This window comes from Alexandromys fortis, unplaced genomic scaffold (genome assembly GCF_014885135.2).
Source record: "Alexandromys fortis isolate MF-2015 unplaced genomic scaffold, M_Fortis_MF-2015_v1.1 scaffold_177, whole genome shotgun sequence".
NCBI classification, from domain to species: Eukaryota; Metazoa; Chordata; class Mammalia; order Rodentia; family Cricetidae; genus Alexandromys; species Alexandromys fortis.
This window is the reverse complement of record NW_026068056.1, coordinates 3013158-3037063: the sequence shown is the minus strand read 5'-3', so window position 1 is coordinate 3037063 and position 23906 is coordinate 3013158. Positions and strand designations below refer to the sequence as shown.

General features: G+C 52.1%; 2 protein-coding genes across 5 annotated transcripts in view; one reads left to right on the top strand and one right to left on the bottom strand.

Annotated features, from left to right (window-relative positions):
* Positions 1–11276: 11276 nt before the first annotated feature.
* Positions 11277–19646, bottom strand: Znf467 (zinc finger protein 467). 4 transcript variants are annotated; one of them, XM_050119908.1, is made up of 5 exons: positions 19163–19646; positions 17218–17290; positions 16476–16661; positions 15788–15901; positions 11277–13110 (listed from the first exon to the last, which is right to left on the bottom strand). In XM_050119908.1, exons 2-5 carry the CDS (start codon positions 17249–17251, stop codon positions 11597–11599), a joined length of 1848 nt encoding a protein of 615 aa, XP_049975865.1. In that variant the 5' UTR covers positions 17252–17290; positions 19163–19646; the 3' UTR covers positions 11277–11596. The 4 variants fall into 4 exon arrangements, with proteins under 4 accessions (XP_049975865.1, XP_049975867.1, XP_049975866.1 ...); XM_050119910.1 differs by having other exon boundaries at positions 16476–16589; positions 19163–19638; XM_050119909.1 differs by having other exon boundaries at positions 16476–16750; positions 19163–19636.
* LOC126487244 (SCO-spondin-like) overlaps positions 17479–23906 on the top strand; it is a 56679-nt gene continuing 50251 nt past the window's right edge. Inside the window, exons 1-6 of the mRNA XM_050119957.1 lie at positions 17479–17611; positions 17960–18176; positions 19073–19429; positions 22356–22595; positions 22998–23080; positions 23591–23835. Of these exons, the coding sequence (XP_049975914.1) occupies positions 17479–17611; positions 17960–18176; positions 19073–19429; positions 22356–22595; positions 22998–23080; positions 23591–23835 (1275 nt within the window). The remainder of the gene's footprint in view (positions 17612–17959; positions 18177–19072; positions 19430–22355; positions 22596–22997; positions 23081–23590; positions 23836–23906) is intronic.

Here is a 23906-nt window from a genome sequence, read left to right as displayed (position 1 = left end):
ACGGCTGTGTTCTACAATTATAACTGTCTGATATATTCTAAATAAGGCCAGTCAAAGCCACTCGGCAGAGTCCGCCTCTAACTACCACCACACTGTGGGGATTGCTATCCATTACTTACTTGGCTGAATTTAGAGTCACCTTGGAGACACCTTGGGTACCTCTGTATATTCAGAGTGAGGCTTAACTGAGGAGAAGGCAATTCTTTGCTTCTTGACTGGAGATACAATGTCACTGGCTGCCTTGTGCTCCCATTACTGTGACTTGTCCACCAAGATGGACTGTTACACTGGCTTGTTTTGTGTGTCAACTTGACACAAGCTAGAGTCATCATAGAGGAAGGAGCCTCCGTTAAGGAAATGCCTCAATGAAGGTATTTTCTTATTAGTAATCATTGAGGGAGGGCCCAGCCCATGGTGGTTGGTGCCATTCCTGGGCAGGTGGTCCTTGATTCTATAAGAAGGTGGGCTGAGTGGACCAGGGGAAGCAAGCCGGTAACAGCTCCTCTCCATGGCCTCTGTATCAGCTCCTGCCTCCAGAATCCTGCCCTGTTTGAGTTCCTGCCCTGATGAACAGCAATGCTGAAGTGTAAGCCTAATAAACCCTTTCCTCCCCAACTTGCATTTTGGTCACGGTGTTTTGTTGCAGCAATAGAAACCCTGACTAAGATAATTGTGTCCTCCTTAAACCATGAGCCAAAGTAACCCTTCCTTCTTTCGACACTATCCTTTTGTCACAGTGAAGGGGACTCTTGCACAGCGTGGGGGGCTTCCTTTCAGACCCTGGATTAGGCACAAACCACACCCAAACACCTTTTATCACAGAGAGATCCTTTATGAAGTGGAGAAGAAACGTTCAAGTGAAGTGGCTGCTTTCTGACTCTGGCAGAGAAACAGCAGCAAAATGACCTTGCAAGTGTCATTCTGAAGAAGAGAAAAGGGGGGGTCTGTGTTAGAATGAGCTAGGAAGCAGCAGTAAAGGAGAAGGGGGGAGGGGGCGTGCTGAGGAAAAAGGGGGAGGGAACAAGGGAAAGAGGGCAGGGATATTTGTCCTGGAGGCACCAAGTTTGCCTCTGGACAGAGAGGAGACAGATGTGGCATGTAGGCAAACGGCGGTTTATAAAGGTAAAGGGGGAAACCCGTGTTAGGATGAGGTGTTTAATTTTAATTGGGGATGTTAATTAGGTAACCCAAAGGAGGCTTTTGATGACCTCAGAATGAGAAAATGGCCAAATAAGGGAATAGAACTTGGTGGCTAGCTTTATGAAAGTAATCTAATGGTTTTTAGCAAGGCAGAGGGGAGAGAGAAAGGCAAGGCCTGCCACAACCATATGTTCAAGTGGGCCAGTGTCCCTTCACATAGCGAGTAGAAACGTAACTAATATGTCATGAAACCAAAACAAATAAGACTTGTTGTTTCCCACTTGATTTGGGATTAGAAAACTAATCGGGTGGAAAAGAGATCCAACAGAATATGTTTGAAAATGGTAGTGGGAGAAATACTAATCTGCTTGCCACCTACTAAGTACAATTCATTGAACTAGCTATATGACCAATGGCAGATAATGCAGAGGTGCTACATGTCTAGGTGCACCCTTCCCCCATATTCTCTGCCGCCTAAATACCTACCTGATTGTCCCCATGGGAATCCTTTGCTCCAGGCAGCAGTGCTTCCCTTGGGAAATCACCCACAGAGCTTGTACAGCTCCCAACTGTGACCTTGGCTAGGAATAGAAGTGGGAGTGAGGACGAGATCTCCCCTGTGCTTCCTCCCAGAAACAAGTCACACCCAGTAGGAAAGGCCCAAGTGTGCCCAGGACACTGTTGGAGCTGTCCAAGGGAAGGGTGCTGTGTAGCTGTTTTGTTGTTTCTGGACAGGAGGTGCATTAAGACTCAGGAAGTAAATGAAACTTAAAAGGCTCAGGAATAAAACAAAACTCACAAGTCGCAGGAAGCTCCTGAAACTTACAAGGTTTCCAAGCCTCCCTTCCTAAGGTTATCAAGGGTAACAGCTGCTGGGGAGAGGAGAGAGAGCAGCTCAACTGTCCACCGATAGTGTAAAGAGCTCATGGGACATGCCTTTCCTAAGTTGTCCCTCCATGTGGGTGGGCTTTTCAGCGACGGAGCTGCCTTTGAGTCACATGTTCTCCTTGTAAGTAACCCCTCACATTCTCATGTCATGGTGTCAGATCAATGGACAACTCATGGAAGATGCTTCTGTCCTTCCGGCATAAGGGTTCCAGGAGGCTAACTCCAGTCACTGGGCTTGGCAGCACGCACCCTTACCCAGCAAGCCACCCTACTAGTTTGTAGCAGGCTTCTTTCTGTGAGCTCAGGTCAGCCCGAGCCACCTCTGTGTTTCTTACTCCACCCTCCCTACCTCGTGAAAGAGAAGGGGGATACAGTGGCCTGAGTGTTTCTTGTGAACACCCACCTGTTCTAAAATTTCTTTTAGTCTCTGCTCTGGTAGGCACATGCACAGTGCCACACGGGGAGCCAGAAACCTGCAAGCAGGACCTGCCCTACCACACCATGGCTCATCATTCCCTCCCTCCACCTGCAGGAGAGGGATCATGTCTCCCTCTCTAGGCCCAAATTGTCTCGCATGTAGGATGAGAACAGAGCCTTTTGACAGCCCCAAGGGCACATGGATAGGATTAAAAATGGATCATAGACTTTGAATTTATATACAAATTTATTTAAACACATATTCTTTTGAGAAGGTTATCCATGCTTATCATGGCACTATTCACAATAGCCTAGGTGCCCACTGACTGAATAATGGGTAAGGAAAAGGTAGCCTTATGTGCACAGGGAGGAGTGAAGGGCTCCCATTTGGAACTGGAAATCTTTGAGTGAAATGAGAAGACACAAGTTCTCTCGCATGAGGAAGCTGGGCTAGATGGACCCGAAGGCAGAGCAGTGAGCAACGACACCTGGGAGGGGCATGGGTGTGTGTGTGGATAAAAGGTGCACACTGCACTCGTGTGAAAAGTCTCACACCGCTACCAACAATAGGTACAACTGACATGTGGTAGCACACATTTTAAAGTATTTAGTGGTCCACAAAACATTTAGGGAGCCATGTGCACACTCGACTGAGGTGCCAGCATCAGGAGTACAAGTGGAGATGGAGGAGAGGCATTTGAATGGCCCTGGGGGTTGCTCTGTCTAGAGAGAAAAGATCCCAGGGATCCCCAGGATGGAGTTGGCTTCATCTATCTAAACTCCAGATCCTGCAGGAAGACCCTAAAGATCATAGAGAGTGAGAGACTCTGAGGCTTGGAAAGAAACTCTGGTAGAGAAATAGGGGCTCTGACCCCCCGGGGCTGTCTTTCAGGGTTGAAAGGGATTTCTGGTCTGACTTCTGCAGAACCTCAAGTAGAATCCAATTTGTGATGATGCTTTTAATGATGTTACATAACAATATTAAATAAACCCATTACATAAATTGGTATCCTGTTGTTGACCAGGAAGGTCCCTGCTCCAAGGCTGACCTAATCCCAAACCTGAAGGCTGTGTCTTCAGTTGGGCAGTTGGTTTAATCTGCTCCCCCATCTCCTGTATGGATCTAGCACCCCACATTTTAAGCATCTTGGAACCCCTACTTCCTGCATCTGGCCAGTCTTCCTCCTTTCTAGCTCTTGTTTCAGGCTCTGCCACCTCGCCCGAGGTAGAGTCCCACCGCCCTTCCCCAGAGACACTCTTCCAGCCCCCCTACAATGGCTGCTCCAGAAAGCTGATCATTCACAGAAGAGCGAGCGTGAGTGCTCTCCAACCCGGCTTTGTCTCCAGAAGTCCCAAGGATCGGTAGGTAAATGAACCGTGAGCAGAGGAAGAGTCTGCCCGAGGCCCTTGAGATTCATAAAAATATCAGCAAAAGCTGGGTATAGTGGCACACACCTTTAATTCCACCCAAGTCTTGGGAGGCAGAGGCAGGTGGCTTTTTCTGAGATGGAAGACAGCCTGGTCTACATCGTGAGAACCTTTCTCAAAGACAAAACAACCAAAATCACTTGTACAGGCAAAAATACAGTTCTGTCTTGCAGCTGCTTGGAGTGACCTCCAGAGTCAGCTCCCAGCCTCCAGGCACCTGGAACCTTCGTTTCAAGCCCCTCCTACAGCCCTGGGCCATGCATCTGGAAATAGTGTCTTTGCAAAGGTAATCAAATTAAGATGAAGTCATTAGATTGGGTCTAATCCAATAGGACCTGTGTCCTTAAGAAGAGAAGACACAGATGGCCACAGAATGACGGCTGGGGAAGTCGTTTGCGGTCAGAAGGGGAGATGGAGAAGCATCCACCAGTGAAGATGCAGACAGGCTAGAGGCATACAGCAGAGTCCTCGTTCTCCACCCCAAGCCAAGGACTTGAGGTCCTGCCAGCATATGGCCTCAAGTCTTCCAACCTCTCATCCAATGACAGAACAGGAGCTGCTTTTGTCATTTGGAGTGCCCCCACCACCACCCTGGTACTTTGCTAAGAAGACTCCAGAAAAGGAATGCGGCATCTTTGGTGAAGGGGCACCTGGTGCAGACCCTCTTTGTGTGTGAAGGCAGGCATGGGCGATAGGGGCAGAAGAAGGCAAACTCCCAGGCGATTCTCAGCTACTCAGGCTAGGTGATACTAGGCCTATAGTATCACCTTCGTCTGATACAAAGCGTCTCTCTCTGGGGGGTCTCCACCACCTGTTCTGGGAGCACATTTCAAGATCCTGCAAGCTTCGAGTCCCCTACCCTCACAGGTTCTCTGAGTCTTGCCTGCTGCACAGCTGGCTTCCCCTTTGCATCACCTGCTGGGACACTTCTTCCCCATCCCAAGTGCCTCTATTCAGCATGTCGCAGAATACAGTTTCCATGAAAACAGGGCTTTACCCAGCCTGTTCATTTCTGATTGTTTTAAATTGTGTCTGTCACCCTCACCTTGTCACAGACTCACCTTGTCACAGACTCCAGGCCTGTGTCTTAGCATGTCTCCGAAAGTGAGAGTCGCTCCTGGAGAGGGAATTTTGTAGCTGAGAAATGCTTTATGCTTTCCTTGCTACGGCACTGTTTCCAATCATGGTCATAGGGGAGGACGCTCTCCTCTTCTTTCCCAGGAGACAGACTGTGAATGCCTTGGGTGTGTGGACCCAGGCTGCCTGGACGGCCTGGAGCCCAGGCCACAACACTAACATTCCTACCAATTTGTTTTGTCTTCTCAGAGATGCCTCCTGACCATCCAGACAGAGCCCATCTCTCCTTATTCTTCTCCTCAGACACCTTGTCTTACACATTCACCTGCTAGGTCCGTCTATGGATCTGAGCTTAGAGTCCAAGAATGTGACAGTGCTCTTCTGCAAGGGGCTACAGCATCATTCACAAGAGCCATTGGGCAAAAGCAACCTGTACCATTGAGATGAATAGAGAAACAAAAACTGTAGACACACAATGGAGTATTACTCAGCCTTTAAAAGGAAAAAAACGGAATTCAAGCCCTAATTAAAAGACTAAAATAAAAAAATATAAAAATAAAGGAATGCTGTGTCTGAAAGATGGCCCAGTGGGTTAGGTACTTGCTGTGTGACACTCAGACCTGCATGGTAGAAGGAAAGAAGGAACTCCTTCAAGTTGTCCTCTCATCTCCACACAGACATAAATGCACACACACACACATGCACACACACATGCACAGACACACACATATGAACACACATGCACACACATGCATACACACATATGCACACATATGCACACACACATGCGCACACACACATGCACAGATATGCATACACACAATTCATTTAATTTTTTTAAAGAAAAGGAATTAAAAAGAGAAATTCTGGTGCCTACTACCATATGGATGGACCTTGAAGATTTTTTTTTTAATTTATTTATTATGTATACAGTGTTCTATCTGCATACCAGAAGAGGACACCAGATCTCAGTACAGATGGTTGTGAGCCACCATGTGGTTGCTGGGAACTGAACTCAGAACCTCCGGAAGAGCAGCCAGTGCTCTTAACCTCTGAGCCATCTCTCCAGCCCCTGAAGATTTTTTACTAAGAGAAATAAGACCGAATATTATACACTCCAACTTACAGGAAAGTGCTAATGGTCAAATTCAGAGAGGAAGTAGAATGTTGGTTATCAGCCGGCGCTCCATGGGCCGAGTTTCAGTTTTCTCAATCAACACTAGTGACTGCATGTATGTGAGTATGATATGATGTTTATATAATGAGAAACTGTTAATAATTAGTGCCATATCTGTGCTGTCTTGTTTTACATCAACTTGATACAAGCTGGAGTCATCAGGGAGGAGGGGGCCTCAATTGAGAAAATGCCTTACAGCTGGATCTTATGGAGGCATTTTCTTAATTAGTGGAGACAATGCCTCCGTAAGATCTGCATGTAAGGCATTTTCTTTTTTTAAATTTATTTATTTATTAAAAATTTCCACCTCCTCCCCTCCTCCCATTTCCCTCTCACTCCCCCCACTCTCCCTCCCTTCTCTCTATCCAGTCCTAAGAGAAGTCAGGGTGCCCTGCCCTGTGGGAAGTCCAAGGCCCTCCCCACTCCATCCAGGTCTAGGAAGGTGAGCATCCAAACAGACTAGGCTCCCAAAAAGCCAGTCCATGCAGTAAAATCAAATCCCAGTGATAAGGATAGAGGAGGGTCCAGTCCAGCATGGTTGGTACAGTCCCTGGGCTGGTGGTCCTGGGTTCCATAAGAAGCAGGCTGAGTAAGCTATGAGGACCAAGCCAGTAAGGAGCATCCTCCATGGCCACTGCATCAGCTCCTGCCTCCAGGATCTTGCCTTGTTTGAGTTCCTGTTCTGACTTCCTTTGGTGATGAACAGTGATTTGGAACTGTAAGCCAAATACCTTTCCCTCCCCAACTTGTTTTGGCCATGGCGTTTCGTCATAACAACAGAAACACTAGGACAATATCCATTAACTCAAACATCACTCCTTGCAGTAGAGGTGGGATTCCTCCGAACTGACCCTGAGAAGGTAACCAGTTCTCATCACTGCCTAGAGTTTTATAAAGCTGGCCTCCTGTGGCCCAAGCCCCTACACTATGGGGTTGTGGCATTGATCCAACGTCCTCTGCCTCCTGCTTGCAGTCCTAGACATCTTTTTAACCTACCCAGGGCACACTTCCCTCCAGAAACACCCTGACTGCTCCAGCCTACACCCTGCCCTGTCTGGATGCAACACCCTGACTGCTCCAGCCTACACCCTGCCCTGTCTGGATGCAACACCCTGACTGCTCCAGCCTACACCCTGCCCTGTCTGGATGCAACACCCTGACTGCTCCAGCCTACACCCTGCCCTGTCTGGATGCAACACCAGTGCCTGCACAGCTACACACGGTGCACTTGCTGTGAAGCTTAAGCTTTCTCTTCACGCTCAGGTTTAAGTTCATGAGTCTGGGGCCATGACTCTTATTTCTTTACTGTCTCCCAGAGCACTCCGCTTTAAGGGCCACCACAGGAGGGACATAGCTTGTCTTACATCTGAAGAATCAAATTCATGAAATCGAGGGCTGTGCTCTGTTTCCTACAATGCTTACATAGGATTTACAAGTTCAGAGGATTAAAATGCCAGAGTCTCTCTACCTGCTTGTCTGAGCTGGTCAGAGACACACCTAGACTCTCTCTGACTTGAGATTTGCAGGCACGTTTGGCAGATCTCTCTGACCAGCAGCTCTCCGTGTCCACTCCTGCAGACAGAGGGAGGAGACACCAGAGGCTCCTACACAAGCAAGATTCCTGTACGGTAGGGGTCATGATTGGCAGATTTCACTAGAGCCTGGAGTCGGTGCTGCTAAAGTCCACTCGCGTTCTTCTGCCCTTGCCAAACAGTCTCTTCATCACTGATTGGTTTCCCAAGCACGGTGACATGTCGAAGAGAACAAGGAAAGAAGAGAGAAAGAACCAGCATTCTGGGCATCTGAACAGCTGCCAAGGCAAAGCAGTGCGAGGGCCGCAGTTTTGCTGAAAACAACATGCCAGCTCTTTCCCTGGATCCTCCTTCTCCTCCCAATGAAAAGGCAACAGCAGGAGCACACAGAGCTTGTGGGAAGTTGATGTTCCATCTCCAGCCAGACTCCAAGTTCCTCACAGTCAGGTGGTACGATCTATACGTGTCTGTATTACGTACAAAGACTACACAATTCCTGCTTCATATCTGTTCACAACAATCTTTCTGTGCAACAAGATTTGGAAGAGACTAGAAGTTTTCAAAGAATCAATAAAGAATTAGTTTTTTTTATAAAAAAAAGATTTGGAGGAGATCAAATGCATTTTGGCTAATTAACAAAACATTCCATTATAGATGAAATATGCACACATAAATACATACATATAATTTGTGTTTTACTTCTTGTTTTTGAATACTAGTACCAAGGATGGCACACACCTGGGGTCCCACCTGGAGAAACACAGGAGTCTGTCTTCGTTTTAGTAAGAACACTGCTGAGTCTTTAGCTCCTTTTTGCAACAAAGCCGAAAGCCCCAGCCTTGGGCAGAGGAGGGATGGGAACTGAACACAGAGCCTTGTACATCCAGACAAGTGTCTTGCCACCAAGCTGCAAACCCACAACTTTCCCTTTTAAAATTCTTTTTCTTTACTTAGTGTGCACACACATACCATGCTGTAACCCGTGTGTGGGGTCAGTGGATAACTTGCAGGAGTCAGTTCCCTCCTTCTGCCACGTGGGTCCCTGGAATTAAGTGTAAGTGTGGCAGTGGGCATCTTTACTGGCTGAGTCTTTTTGCCAGGCCCCCCCCCCCCCCCCCCCCCCCGTCCCAGTGGCTGGGTTGACAGCCCTGCACCACCAGTCTCGCTCCCTTGTTTTTGAGTGCTTGTCTTTTGATCACCAAGCTTGACACTAAGTGACTTTCAACTCTTTGCAAACAAGTTCAAAGGACAAAGATTTGCTGGATGGTGAATCTTGAAGAGAATGTGAAATCCCAGAAATGCCTGGCACATGGAAGTGCTCATCAAACATGCCTAAGGATCAAAAAGCTGTTGTTACACAAGAATCCCAGAATGTTTGGAGAACGGGGGAAGCCGTGGGATAACACTGCACTCCGTGTGTGAATCGAACAGTCCATGCAATCGCCTTTGGGAAAATCCTACAAGCTCAGCACTCCAGAGGCTAAGTGGGCAGCTTCAGGGAGAAGCTGAGCTGGACTTTGGACTGGGAGAGTGGTGGGGATTCCAATAGCTATTGCTATTTTATAGTCACCCCCACATTAATCAACAGCCACCTACTCATTCTTAGCCAGGAAACAAAACCTTGCATATATTCATGCCCTCAGCCTTACAGCAAGAGAGACTTCCCGGTGGAATCCCACTCTCCCTCCCGTGTCCAGGTCTCCTTCTCTAATGCCTGTTCTGGACTTCACTTCCATGACTTACCTTTGCAACTGGAGCTCACCCAACCACTGGGACGCTGCATACCACTGCCTAGGATTCCGGGTCCCTGTGCTCCTCTCCTCTAGCCTTTAGTTGCTTCCTCCATCCTGGAACTGTTGTCCATGCATCCCTGCTACCTCCTCTGAGTCCTCCTTTCCACTCTGGGTACCCCTCCCCACCCCAATCGTTACAGTTTTCTCTGTTTCTTCCCGATTGTTTGTGCAAGTCCTGTACTATCGGCCTAGTGTTTCTTGAATTCAACACTTCACCATCTCCTCTGAATATTCGTGGTCCAAGGTCCCCATCATGTGGCAGACGGGTGGCTGATCCATAAATCTCCAGCCATGCCCTCTGCAGCTAACATCTTCCAAAGTGCAGGAGTGTAAACACGGCCATGTTTCCACCCTGTCTAAAACCTGCTGCCCCCATCCCCTTAGATACAGTGTGAACCGCGTATCACAGAGTGCTAATGACCCTTCTGGTTCTCAGGCCACCCCTAGCTCCTCTTCCCTTGTATTGAGCACCGCGGTTCTCTGGGTCTTGGGTTGGACTGATTCTAAGTCTTCTACTTCCAATCCAGCCTCCCACCCATGCTTCCTGCACCATTTCTTCAGGCATGACTTTAGAAGTGGCATTCTGTTAGCCTCCTTGACTGTTCTTGGACTTCTGGGTTCTTACTCTGCCTTCAAGTGGCCCACTGTGCTGGTTAGGTTTTAGTTTTGGTTTGGTTGCCAACTTGACACAGCTAGAATCATCTGGGAAAGGGAACCTCAGTTGAGAAGATGCCTCCATCAGACTGGCCTGTAGGTAAGTCTGTGGGCATTTTCTTGATTAACAATTGATGGGAGGGCCACCCCTAGGTGGCATTTTAAGAAAGCGAGCTCAGCGAGTCAATGAGAACAGGCCAACAGTGTTCCTCCTGGGTCTCTGCTTCAGTTCCTGCCTTGACCTCCCTGAATGATGAACTGTGACATGAACGTGTAAGACAAGTAACCCTTTCCTGCCCAGGGTGCTTTTTGGTCAGTGTTCTATCACCGCAACAGCAATGCAGACACGAAGCCCGGGTAAGCTGCAATGAAAGGATCCCTACGTCAGTGGCTCCCTATTAGTCCCTATCAGTCCTGGCCCTTAGCATCCAGGAGCTGCTGGGGTGGTGTTAGTCATCCACTAATAGGATAGAAAGGGGTCTCGGCCCTGGTCAACACCAACTCTTATTTTAATGAGAAACTGGAGTTCAAGGAGAGCAATCAATTCCTTCTAAGTCCCCCATGAGGCAGGAGAGGTCAAATCCAAAATCGTTCTCTCCAAACTTACCCCTCCACCCCCCCCCCCTGCTACTTCCCTCACTGCCAGTCAGCCAGTCCCAGGGCTTCTGTCTGCCCCACTTGGGTGTGTCCAGTTGCAGGCCTCCGGGTTCAAGCCCCCCTCACCAGCAGCACTGAAAGTGTGATACAGAAACAACCTTTCCGACCCGTTCAAGTACTGCCTCTTTTCCTACCTCCTAGACGGGTACAGGTGAGGACACTTGAAGCCCCTCAAAGGGCTGCAAACAGGTAGCACAGAGTCCCAGGACCGACAGTGATAATGCTGGGCCCACAGAAACAGGCACGAAGCAGCCTGCCCTCTCTACCTCTCCTAGTCCTCACTTCTTCCTGCCAAACTCCTGAGTGCGCCAGCGTGCACATACACAGGTACGCCCCGCACAGGGACCAGGGTAGTTGTTTGGCATCTGGGCATATTACATATTGGTTGGGAAGACCAGCTAGTTAAGCTTACCTTCCCTGGGATGAGAGGGAGGGTCTTTTCCTGTGGATGGAGGTGGCAGTAAGTGGACCAGTCAGGCTTCCCACCCCTGGTTCAGTTAACAGTCCCGGAACTTCAGATTTGAACTTTAATGAACTTCAAGTACATAAATAACTGTTCTTTCCCTTTAGGTAGAAAGAAATATTCTGCTCAGTCTCCCCCTGGTCTAGTTGATCCCCCAAAACTCCTGATTTCCAATGCATGGAAATCTCTGCATGTTCACTGTCACGGCTGTCAAGAGCTAAGTATGCTTTTCGGATTTCTCAACTTTGTGGAAAAGACAATGGAACGTCTCCTGGTACTTCAGCAGAGACCTAAGTTGAAAGCCCACGAAGTCTCCAGGAATGAGTCTCCAAATCTGTTAGGAAAGGAAGGATGAGGGTCTGAACTTCGTTTAGAAGAAGATTGGAGGTGGCACAACCTCAGAGGAATTGGGCCAAACTGGAGCCGAAAGGTTCGAGGTCGAGGTTGGGAGGGTCACTTCGCCATGGATACGTTGGTGCCTCACAAGATGGGTCTTGCGGCTGAAACTCTTGGCGCACTGCGGGCAGGAGAAGGGGCGGGAGCCGGTATGGATCGCCTGGTGGCGGACCAGGTTGGTTTTGGAGCTGAAGCAGCGGGCGCAGACGGCACAGGCATGAGGGCGACTGCCTGTGTGCACCGCTTGGTGGCGACCTAGGTGAGATTTGCGACTGAAGCGGCGGCCGCACTGCGCACAGGCAAAAGGTCTGGCGCCACTGTGGGCCCGGGAGTGGGCGACCAGATTGGGCCGCGAGCCGAAGCGGCGGCCACACTGCGCACAAGCGAAGGGCCTTTCCCCGGTGTGTACACGCCGGTGGCGGGCTAGGTGCTGCCCGTGAGCAAAGCCGCGCCCACAGTCAGGGCAGAAGAAGGAGCGCTCACCGGGGGTGGTGCGCTGGGGTGTCGCAGGCCCCGAACCTGGGCCACAGTCAGGAGCGTGGGGAGCGCAGGCTGAGGGTTCTGTGGCGGCGGAGTCTACGGTGGCGCCCAGTGCACATTCATCGCACCCAAAAGGGCGACCCTCGGTGAGATGCAAACTCTGGTGCGTAGCGAGGTTCTTTTTCCAGCCAAAGCTCAAGCCACAGTGGGAACAAGCAAAAGGCTTAGGCCCAGGAGGGGACGAGGAGGGTGAATGGGGTGAGGCAGGAGCGTCGGTAGAGGACCGGGTGCGGCTAGCAGCGTCGTGCACTCTCTGGTGCCGCACCAGGTGTTGCTTATGTGTGAAGCTGCGTGTGCACTGGGTGCATTGGTAGGGCCTCTCGCCGGTATGGATGCGCTGGTGGCGGATCAGGTGTGTCTTCTTGCGGAAACGCTTCTCACATTCGGTGCAAGGAAAGGGCCGCTCTCCGGTGTGGGTCTTCTGGTGAGAACCTAGGTGGATCTTCTGGCTGAAGCGTTTGCCACACTCAGCGCATGGGTAGGGCCGCTCGCCGGTGTGTGTGCGGAGGTGGCGGGTCAGGTGTGCCTTCTTGCTGAAACGCTTATCGCACTCAGAACAAGGGAAGGGACGTTCACCGCGGTGGCTGCGTTGGTGGAGCAGCATATGGGCGCGCTGCGTGAAACTGCGGCCACAGTCCGGGCAGGCACAGGGACCCTCGCCCCTGTGCAACCTCTGATGCAGCCGCAGAGTTAGCTGGTCCCGGAAACGCCGCTCACATTCCTCGCAGCCATAAGGCTTCTCAGGGATCGGAGCCCACCCTGACAGCGCGAGCCCACCTAGAGATCCTGGAGTCCCCGGCTCCAGTTTGTATGCAACAGTCAGGTGACCCAAGTCAGGAGCAGGAAAAGGACTGGGAAGGAAGGAGAGATGCTGGGGCCATTCCACCTCCTCCTCTGCCTCCTGATCCTCATCTTCAACCTTCACCTTCCGAATCATCCATTCCTCCCCTGAGAAATCATTAAAAAAAAAATTGTTGGAAAGCCCATCCATGGGCACATTCATTTCCCAGTAGGTTCCTCACATTCACTTCCCTGCAGTCTGGCTCCTCTATGTACCCCACACAAAGTTCCTGGGAATCAGTAAACCCCAAAGTCCTCCTTCTGTTCCCTCTTCAACCAATGCTGCTGGCCAACACTGCCCCTCTTGGGGCCTTTCTCTCAGGATGACCAGTTCCCCCACTCAGGAACATTTCCTTGAATCTTAGTAGACACTTTCCCTTGCTCCACTGGACTGCTGCCCACTTCTGACCCAATCTTTCTCTGAGCTTCCAGCACCCAGAGGCTGCCCCCATCATCCTGGCTGGCAGGTTTTCTGAAAGTAGTTTCTCATCCCCAGCTCAGCCGCCCTTCTTGAGTGTCCTTCAAACTGGCTATAGTTTGGTAACAACCAAACACCGGACCTTCAAAGGCCTCCTCCCCAGCTAACTTTAACCTTAGGAGGTAGGATGGCCAAGGAACCTGGGTGCCTCCCCCTTAGTTTCCTCCGTAAGCACCAGGCACCCTAACACACACACACACACACACACACACACACACACACACACTTCTGCTTTTTCAAATGCTCCCTGTGCTACTCCCTTTGGCTCCCACTCTTCAGCTCCCTTCCTCCTGATCTACTGGACTGGGAAGTCCCATTATGAAAGTGGCTGGAGCTTATAGGAACAAGACACTAGGAAAGGAGGAGGTGACAGACTGGTGTTTGCTGGCTGGGGGAACTGGTCAGTGTTCAGCTACTGGGAGAAGCACGGAGGGAGCTCCAGGCCTCCAGGGGAGCTTCAGCCCGAGGGCAGATTCAAGTTCCTCAGGAACTCTGACAAAATGCATCCACTCCTGCAGAGGAATCGGGTCTCTTCCTTTAAAGCCCCCACCCCCACCAGCCCCAGTGACTCTTGCCTGAGAGCCGGTGAGCCACATGATCTGAGTGCTGTCTGGTCCTGAAAGCCTGTCATAGCCTGAGCCTTGATCATATTACACACAGATTGCGTTCACTCCCGGTTTCTAACTCACTGGTTCCGAATCACTGTCTGCTTACCCTCTTATGCCACCCGCTCTGCTGCTCCAGAATCACAGCAGCAGAGTGCCCGCACACCTACCCCGTTTCCCTGTCTTTCTATACTGCTCTCCAACCTGTCACCCATCACCTTTCCTGCTTCCCGCCTGGAAGTCCTTTCTCCTCCAAGAACGTCTTCCCCTCCCCCCCACCAGCTGAAATCCTCGCTTCTCTCACAGTATACAAAAAGCAACGCTTTGATGCATCCGGCACATAGGGATCCTTTACCATAAATTCCTATAGTAATTCCCATGAATATTAGCTTCTGTGCCTAATTAAAAATCTTGTGGCTATGTATTGTTGCTTTAATTATTTGTTCTGCCTCATAGTAACAACAACCCAGCTACGTCTTAGCTTCTGGATGGGAGACATCTTGAATTCTAATTTTGTGTCCAATAACACAGTGTCTTTATGTGTCTGACAAAAATCAGCTTGGTAACCATTTATTTGAGGCCAACTATGGATGAGGCAGCGTGTATGCAGTGTCATAAAGCTTCATACCAGCCATGAAGTTCCTGTCACCCTGATGATGGGCTAACAAACCACCCCTGGAGCGAACACAGTACTGCCCCCCACCCCCAAGAGCATTCAACAGGTCAGGGCAGAGCAAGGGCGCAACCGACGTCCGTGCAGCTAGATGCCCTGTCTTTTCCCGCTACACTCGCCATCTTTCTGCAGCAGGCACTAAATGAATCCTTGTTGGGTAAGTGATGCCGCTCAAGCAAGTGGTGAAGAATGGAAGAAGTGATGGGTAGATGTGGGCCCCTGGTCTCCCTTATTCCTGGGGTGCATTGGCGGGGACAGTTTGTTATCAGTTAACTAAGCTTCCAGTGTGTTTCCGTGCTATCCCTGCCCCACCTGGTGATTAGCTGCAGGCAATCTTCTCCATTGTTAATATGGTAATTTCCCACCTCCCTGGGCGGAGAGATCTTTGTGCGGCAGTTAGGTAGAAAAAGGCTTCCCCAAGTCTGAATAAAAGGCATTCGCTTGATCTCCTATCAATGACCCTGGTCTCTGTGTCTTGTGTTCAATCTCCAGGCCCTTGCCCGGACTCGCATTCGGTACAGCTGCGCGAACTGTACCGAGGGTGTTACACCGAAATCGGGTGTTACAGGTAGAGCCGTGGAGAGACTGCCTGGGGGAATGGGAAAGATGAGTTAATGGCTACAGACTGGGACCTTGGTACCATGAAGATCAGCAGAGGTTTGGCAAGAGGAGCATGCAGCGTAGAGGCAGTGAACAAGCTGATGAATGCCCTGTATCTTTGTGGTGATTAAAATACAAGAGAGCAACAGCGTGTATGAACTGGAGGAGATGATGAGGGAAGCTGGGACTTCTACAAGTGGGTTAAAGTGAGATGTGCTTGTTGGTATCTTCTGCTCCCATTCTGCTATCCCCAGATGCGAAACACCTTTGGTGCTCTGAAAGTCTACAGAGGAGAGGGGACGGCCTGGATGAGCACAGCGATCTCCCAGAGAAGCTCTGGAAACTGCTTGGTCCCTTTTCTCTTTGTCTGATTCTAGAGCACCATGGAGACTCACCTGGGACAGAGCCTAGAGCATCATGACGACTCACCTGGGACAGAGCCTGCAGGCTCAGTCTTCTGTGGGGTACAAGCCTGGCTGCCCATGCAAGGAGCTTCAGCTTGTTCTGTGTGGATGCCTTCTTTCTGGCCAGGGGTCTCATGCCCTGGAAGAGAAGAGGATACTCCAAGGACTCCCGAAACATCAGACAGAAGACTTCCTAGTCCATTGGGACTAGTAAGCAAGCCCGAACCCCCACCCCCATTTTTCCACCCCCGCTAAAGAACCCTATCATATGCCATACCTGCAAAGGCAAATTCCCAGTGGCCAAAGCAGGTACTAAGAGTGGACAAGAGCCACAACCGTGAGGAATTTCTGGACTGTGTGTTTTATGAAGAGGTGAAAGTAAGCAAAGACCTTTGACCCGAGCAGTCAGGCCTCCCATTTCTAAGGTAACACAGGTTAGATCTAGCCCTAGGCATTCCTGTCTCTTCCCTCCTGCAGCACCCAGGTTCCCCTCACTTTGCCTTAGCCCTCCTCCAACCCCTGCTATCTTCTAAGGCAGTTTACAACTTTTACCGTGTTTACATTTCTTGCTGGCTGACTGCTGCCCCCTCTCAGATTAAACTCCATGGAGGGAGGCACCCAGGTCTAGTTAGTGCCTAAGGAGTTCCAAATGTCCAGAAAAGCTCGTGGAAGAAAGAATATTCTTTCCCAAGACCTCCACTGTCCCCACTTACCTGAGCATGAGTGCCGGGTGCCCTCTTCCCTAGATGACATCTTCCCCTGGGCATTATTGAACCCATTGCTGGACTCACTTTGGGGAGCCATCTCTGGCTGTCCCACTGAGAATCCTGTTATAGGCAGAGGGATGAGTTCAAATGAAGCTTCCAGTATTGAACTGGTATCGATGGGCATTTTCCCAGCTGGCACGGGAAGGAACATATCTGTTGTCTGCACGGACAAAGGACTGCCCAAGCTCCCCAGCAGCCTGGCCAGTTATTAACTTCAACCCCTTTAATTGAGGCAGGGCGGGGTGGAGGGAGGAGAAAGAAAAATAGAATATTTTGAAATAGAAAAAATTAATTTCCAGTGCTGGGCTGGGGAAATGGCTTGGTGGGTAAAGGTAATTGCCACCAAGCTAACGATCTGCACTTGGTTTCCAAAGCCTACATGGCACGACATAACAAACTCAGAAAACTGTCCTCACCTCCATACGTGTGCACATAATAAAGATAAACACAATAAATACGCAAATGTAGTAAGCTTTTTGTTGTTTCTAGCCGCCAGTGCTCTGTGAATTCCATGAATTCAGACAGTCTGGTATAACCATCCTGGTCTGGACAGAGACACAAGGTTACCTAAAAAGGTATTTGCCTCTCCAGACCCCCAAGGGCCCAGGGTTGTAAACTCCTGAGGATAGCATTTACACAATGTATGCCTAGCAACCCCCACCCTCCTGGTTCCTTTGTCCTCACTCACCCAAGGAGTTCAGGGCCTCCAGGGTCTCTCTCATGGCCACAGGAGGCTCTCCAAGGTGATCAGGTCACAGACCCTAAAAAGACAGCTTTGTTCAGAATCTTCCTGTTGGTCTTCGCCTAGGTCTCAGCTATTCCTAAGAGCACCAAAGTGATGTCCCAGGTACAGGTGAGGGACCTCAAGGCAAACTGCATCTGGAGCAGAGACTTCTTAAGATGGGTACCCAATGACATGGAGCCCTCTGCAAACGCTGACTGGCTATAGATGCAGCCCCTGACCCCACCTACACTCAAATCTCTAGAACCCTCCCCAAGGCCACCAGCAGGCACTCATCACCCACTGTGTCTTTGCCTGGGGAAGTACAGGGACCACTTAATTCTCCGGATAGAAGACCAAGGTGAGGAGTGGGAAACTTCACGTAGAACCTCTAGCCCTCACGGCAGGAGCTAGTGAAACAGAAGCTAACCTTAGGGGTGTAGTGTCATTTTAGGGTGACGGGGTGGTGTGGAACAGAGAGTCCTTGCAGAGGTAATAAATGACTCTCCCCTCCCTAAACCCCTACCTCAAAGTCACACAACCCCCAAAGGACTAACTAGGCTAGGACTAACCCCCACACCAGGCCAGGACACTCCCCGATTTTTGCACTTCCCTGCTCCTCCTCCAACCGGTTCTCTGCCCCTCCTTCAGCAGACTCCCCTCCCCCCCTCCCTGGCAGCCTTCCCTCTGCCCCTCCCCTCTCCCTCAGCCTTCCGCCCTCTCTCCCCACCAAATCTGGCAGGCTTTTGGGGCTCCTCCTACTGCCCCGCCCCCTTGGCTCCTCCCCTGCTCGCACCCGCCGGGTCAACCCCTTGGGGCCCCCTTGGAATAGGCCTTCAGCAGCTACCGCCTTCCTTGACCCTCCCCAGCACTCTTGGGCAGCGCTCCCCTCCCCCTTCCTCCTATGCCCGCCCGCCTAGTTCTCGGTGCACCACCCCCTTCCAGGGCTGCACACTCTCTCCCTTCCTTCCCCCTCCTCCTTTCCTTCCTCCCCCAACTCCCGCCCTCCCCGTCTCAGCTGCTCTCCCCCCACTCGCTTGCCCCTCCCCTCTCCTCCCCCACTCGGGTTTCTTTTCCTTCTTTCCTCTCCTCGGTTCCCCCCCTCCCCCACAACCATCCTCCCCTCTGCTTCCCTCCCTCCTGCAGCTCTCCTTCCCCCTCAGCGGCCCCCGCCTCCCTTCCCCCTTTGCCTACCCTGCTTGCTCCGGCTCCGCTTCCCTCCCCTCCCCGTCCCCAGCCTTGTTCTTCCCCTCCCCCTCCCGATCTGCTCCCTAGCTTCCAGTCTCACGCCCCCCACCCCAGGGGAATCCAAGCTAACCTCTAGGTTTCTGGACCTACACCCTGGCTCTGCCCCTCCCCATCCCTCTTTCTTCCCAACATCCCCCCCCCCCCTCGCCGGCCCCGGTGCCCATTTCTGCTCCCTACTGACTTCTCACCCTCTCCAGAGTTTTCCTCCTGACCAGACTCCCCCACCCAATCCCCGTTCCCGTTAGATCTCCGGGAGTCACTCCGGGTCCCAGCCCTCTGCCCTGCACTAGGCTCACCTGTCAGCGTCCTTGGCTCCAGAGCGATCCCATCCCCTGCGCCCGTTTCCTGCCCCTCCGAGCTGGACCCCTCCTACACTCTATCCCGAGGAATCCTATTCCTTCTCGGGATCCTCCACGCAGGCCCCTCCCTTCCCCTTCCCACCTGCTCCCACGGGACCGCTCCCACAGTCCTTGCCCTCCCCTCCAGTTCCCTAGTCTCTCCTACACTCCTGGACCCTCCTTCCTCTGACCCCCACCCTTCCCCCACACTCTCGCCTGCGCGCCCCTTCCCTCAGGGCTGTCACCTGCCGCGAGCCGGCTGCGTCTGCCAAGCTCCTTTCGGTGGCTGGCGGAGACGCCTGCCCGGGAGCCTCCCGTGTCCTTACCTGGCGGGCTCCTGTGGCTCTGTGCCGTGGCCCGTTTCGGGGACCCAGGCGCTCGGGCCTCCGGTCCCGGGCGGCCGTATGCACAATGGCGCCCGCTGCCTGCAGCTTGGGTGCGGGCTACCCGAAAGACTCCGGGACTGACAGCCCTGAAACTTCGCGGGGAGGGGAAGGAAAGACGCGGAGGGAGAGGGTGTGGGGCAGCGCTGTGGGTGATGGGGGAGGAACCTGGGAAGCAGGAGCTCTGCCCCGGGCTACCAGGCTAAGGAGGTAGGGGCCAGGGGTCTTCAGGAGACCCTTCTCGGAAGGGTGTGCTAATAGGCTCAAGTGCAAGTGACGGTTTGTAGGCAAGATGTCCGGAGGGGAGAGATGGAAAGTGGGAGCTTAGGACCGGGGAAGGAAAGAGGGGAGAGAAGAAGAGGAGGGTACGGAGGAAGGGCACTCAGGCTAGGAGGGAGGGTGCTCTCAGGCTAGGAGGGAGGAGCTGAGGAAAGGTGGAGCGCAGAACGAACGGAGTGCTGGTGGTGAGGAGTTGGGGGAAGCTGGGAGAGGAGGGGGCCTTCTTGGGAAGGAGAGTAGTGTATGCATTGCTGTCTTCAAAATCGACGGTGCCAGCCGAGTATGTGGTATAGCCGCGGTCCCACGGGAGACTGTCTGGCTAGCCGAGACTGGGAGAGTCGGTTAGGGAAACTCCACCAGGATCCACCCAGACGGGAGAACGGGATCCGAGACGGGGGCTGAGGACTAGGGACCAGGCTGAGAGCGAAGGATAACAAAGTACAAAATGGGGAAAAGTTGAGCCGAGTCCTGGACAGATTGCTGGGCAGGCTGCAGGGGGTGAGGATGGGCAGGGCGGGTGGGGCAGAGGCTCGGGAGGGGGTCCAAGGGCAGAAAATCTTAGGTTTGTCTCCCTCTTCCCAGACCTCTAAGACTTTCCGTCTTTGCTCATGGGTGCATGTACTCTTGGGCCTTACCCACCCACCTCTACTCCTGAGATCACCCCTCTCCTGTCCTGAAACTAAAATTCAAGAGGCTATTTCATGCCCCGTGATCTTTCTGCAAATTCCCATGGGCTCCCACTTCCGCCTGCCTGCCCAAGTTATATTTCTCCCTAGTCCAAGCGTCCCTTGTCAGCCAAGCTGCAGAACAGAGCTGGGAGAGAATCTGAGAAGAGGAGGCCAATGAATGGCCCTTGTGGACAGGACAAAGTCCCTGGCTATGGCACCCGGTCACAAGGATTGGTGACACCTGTGGAATCAGGACACAGTCAGCGACCCAAGGCTGGCCTTAACAGGAATGAAGCAGGGCTGTCTTTTGCAGCTGGTTAGAGTGAGGAGGTCTGGAGCAGTGGAGACAGGAAGGATTGGGAGGTCCTGGGACTAAAGATGCAAAAGGCTTTTCTAATACCTGGGTGCTCACTGACTGCAGGTTGCTTGGGAGCAGAGTGTGTGTCCCTCTGTGTGTGCAAGAATGGGCTTTGGGAACTGCAGTCCATGTGTTTAGGATATGAAGGAGCAGTGGCCAGATGAGAGTGCGAGAGAAGTTAGAGGGACATTGTGCCCATGCAGACCCTGACCCTTTCCCAGAACTCAGCTCAGCTCCCAGGCACCAACACTAGCTATCTGGAAGCAAATGGAGGGACTGGCTGTACTGGGACATCTTTTGGTTCCGGACCCAATGGTAAACCCAGAAGAAAAAATACCCAGACTAGCTGTGATGTACCAGGTGGGGTGACCGTACAGGATACCCAGTGGGACCTCATTTCATTATGAAATGAAAGGGTTCAGAGTTTCAGATCCAGCTGCATTCCAGCCCCAGTGGCCTTGGAGGTCTTCTGGTAACCAGGATGTAACCAGGATTTGCCTGTGGAGCCTGCAACTGCCTCCTCTGAACCGAACCGGACACTGGGATTATTCCGTCCGGCTCAACTCAGCTCCAATATGAGGCAGGGGGAGCAGGCTCCAGTCCTATCCCACCCCCCTCCCCTTCCCCTCTTCCTAGATCCTTCAGTCTTCTGACTGCCTTGGGACCTTCAGAAACCCTCAGGTGACCAAATGGTCCCAACCACCTTGTACAAACATCCTAAAAAGAAAACCCGATCCCACTGAGGAAAAGGTTTACTTTGTCAGGTTGTCTCCACATACTTGGGTGCTCCAGCCATTCTGTTTTCTCTTCCTGTGCACCTGGCCTGAGAGGGACAGGGAAAGGAAAGAACACGGAGAACACCATCACACAGGCAGTGGTTTATTTTGTGTGTTTTGCCTCTATATATGTATGTTTGTTGCATGTGTGTCTGTTACTGCTGAGGTCAGGAGAGGCATTGGATTCCCTGGAAATGGAGCTATGCATGGTTGTGAGCCATTGTGTGGGAGTTGGGAACCAAACCCTGGTCCTCTGCAAGAATAACAAGTGCTCTGAACCACCGAGTCACTACTCCAGCCCTGCCTGCAGTTTTTGAAGGCTCTCCCTCAGAAAAAATCTTCACACCTGTAAGTTCAAAGAGCTTATCGAGTTCCGTCTCGGTACCCCTGGGAAGTCCCTGCAGTTTTTATTGGTAAGGAGGCAGACGCCCAGAAAGGAAACATGTTTGATCACACTCGTACATTCATTTGTGGTAGTGCTTGAAAGAGTAGAAAACGAGGGGCTCAAAATTTCTGGCTGTGGTCCCATCACACACACACACACACACACACACACACACACACACACTGGAAGGGGTGTTATGGGGTCTGTTTCCAGGGAGAGTTGGCATCTGAAGGGACGCTGTAGGTAGATCCAATCTGGTTCTGGGCAGCTGGTACCCAGCGGCAAGAAGCTGGAATCAAATCTCCCTTTATGAAGAGTCCTGGACAGACTGACCTTCAGGTTGCATCAAACCTCAGTGTGGGGCTAGGGACCAGTGCTATCCTCTCCAGTGTCCTGCAGCAGCACTGCCTAAGTCCAAGCCTCAGGTCCTCCCAAAGGTGACCTGGGGTGGGGCGCCATGCTGCTCCCTGCCCTTCTCTTCGGGATGCTATGGGCTCTGAGTAATGGGTAAGCAGCTCCTGGGGCTCCCCCATAAGATCCCCCCCCAGGCCATGCCTAAGTACCCTCCAGGATGCCAGGCTCTTCTTTCACCACTTCAACCCGCCTTAGCCTCCCCCTGGCTTCAAGTACCTCTCCCAGCAGTCCTTGGGGGCTTGGATCTGTGATACAGAGCTTCTTGGGATAGAGGGGACAATGCTGGTAGTTGTGCACCCCTATCCCTGGACAGGCGGTGGTGTGAGCAGACAGAGACAATTCATGTGGAAGAGGAAGTAACTCCTCGTCAGGAAGACTTGGTACCCTGCACCAGTTTGTACCATTATATCCGCCTAGGCTGGCGTCTGGACCTGCCCTGGAGTGGCCATGTGGGGCTTACCAGGCCCCCAGCACTTGGGCTCTGTGCTATCTACAAGTGAGTGAGGGTCAGAACCTGGGCTGTCTGCTGGGCAGGAAAGGAAAAAGTGACGGCAGGATATCCTGAGAGTGGGGGAGGACCTGTGAGGAACTGGTGCGGCAGGCATTTGGGAAACTGGGTTCTAGGAAGGGTGGAGAGAGATGGTATGGGTGGATGAGAGGGCCCTATGGTGGGCACTGTAGGCAAGGGGAGGTGGGACACTTATTCCTTCTGCCCCAGGCTGTTTCCCAGCATTCATTCTTGCTTTACACTTGAAGAAAATAAGGTCAGGAGGTGAGAATTACTTGATAGGACCCCTCAGAGTAGTTCACCAGACCTAAGGTCTTAGGTCTTGCCTTGTGGTGGGACCTGGCTAAATATTAACACCTTTCCCTGCTTCCCTCTGTATGGTGGGGGTAGACCCCCAGAAACCCGGCCTGCGACTTGGAACAGGACAGTGAGGGCTTGCTGTCCAGGATGGGGCGGTCCTCACTGTACTGATGGTAAGTACCGGAACTGAATGGGTAAATAGTACCCTCTGGGTAGTTGTTGTGAAGGCGAGCCCATCTGTGATACAGCAGAGGTGACAGACTGCCTGAGGACACAGCAGGTCTGGTGGGGCTCTCCAGGTCATCCATATGACCACAGCCCTTGCTAAAGCCAGCCCTAAAGACCTCTGCTGACCTCTCGTGGGCTCAGCTAATTCCTCAGCAGGAAGCCTGGAAGAATGCTGTGCCCAACCCTGGGGACACAGCTGGTGGGACAGCAGCTCCCAGATGTGCCTCAGCTGTTCTGGTCAGCACCGCCCAGGTGGGTCTGTAGCCTCCAATCTCGGAGACAGGCATACACAGACTGTCACCCTTAAGAGTTCTGGGCCGTTCCACCGAGCCCTGGCTACTCCTGTGGTCCCTCCAGAGGGACCATACCCGGCTGTCATACCTCCTGGTGTGCCTGGATCTGTGCCCTCACCTCTGTCCCTGCATTGAGACTCTCACATGATGTATGTTGTTTAGGCAATGCTTCCTCTGAAGCCCCCCTGCAGCCCCTGACAGCAGCTGTAGCCCAGCTCTGGAGCCAGCGACAGCGTCTCTCAGCTATCTGTTCCACCTGGTCCGGCTTCCACTACCAAACCTTTGACGGGCGTCACTACCACTTCCTGGGCCAATGTACCTACTTGCTAGCTGGTGCTGTGGACTCCACCTGGGCTGTGCACCTCCAGCCTAGGGTCCACTGTTCCCAGCCTAGGCCCTGCTGGCTGGTGAGGAAGGGAGAGAGATGAGCCCAGGGAACGTCTGGTCATGGTGGGGAGAGGAGTCACACATCTGATCC

Bases quoted from the DNA above. Each gene is read 5' to 3' on its own strand.
- Znf467 (XM_050119908.1), bottom strand. From the start codon at position 17,251: ATGAGAGAGACCCTGGAGGCCCTGAACTCCTTGG. The intron at 16,662-17,217 runs GTGAGTGAGGAC...TTCCCGTGCCAG, and splicing joins GGAGGCCCTGAACTCCTTGG to CTGGGAAAATGCCCATCGAT. The intron at 13,111-15,787 runs GTGAGTCGTCAT...ATGATTTCTCAG, and splicing joins GCCTGCAGGCTCTGTCCCAG to GGGAGGAATGGATGATTCGG.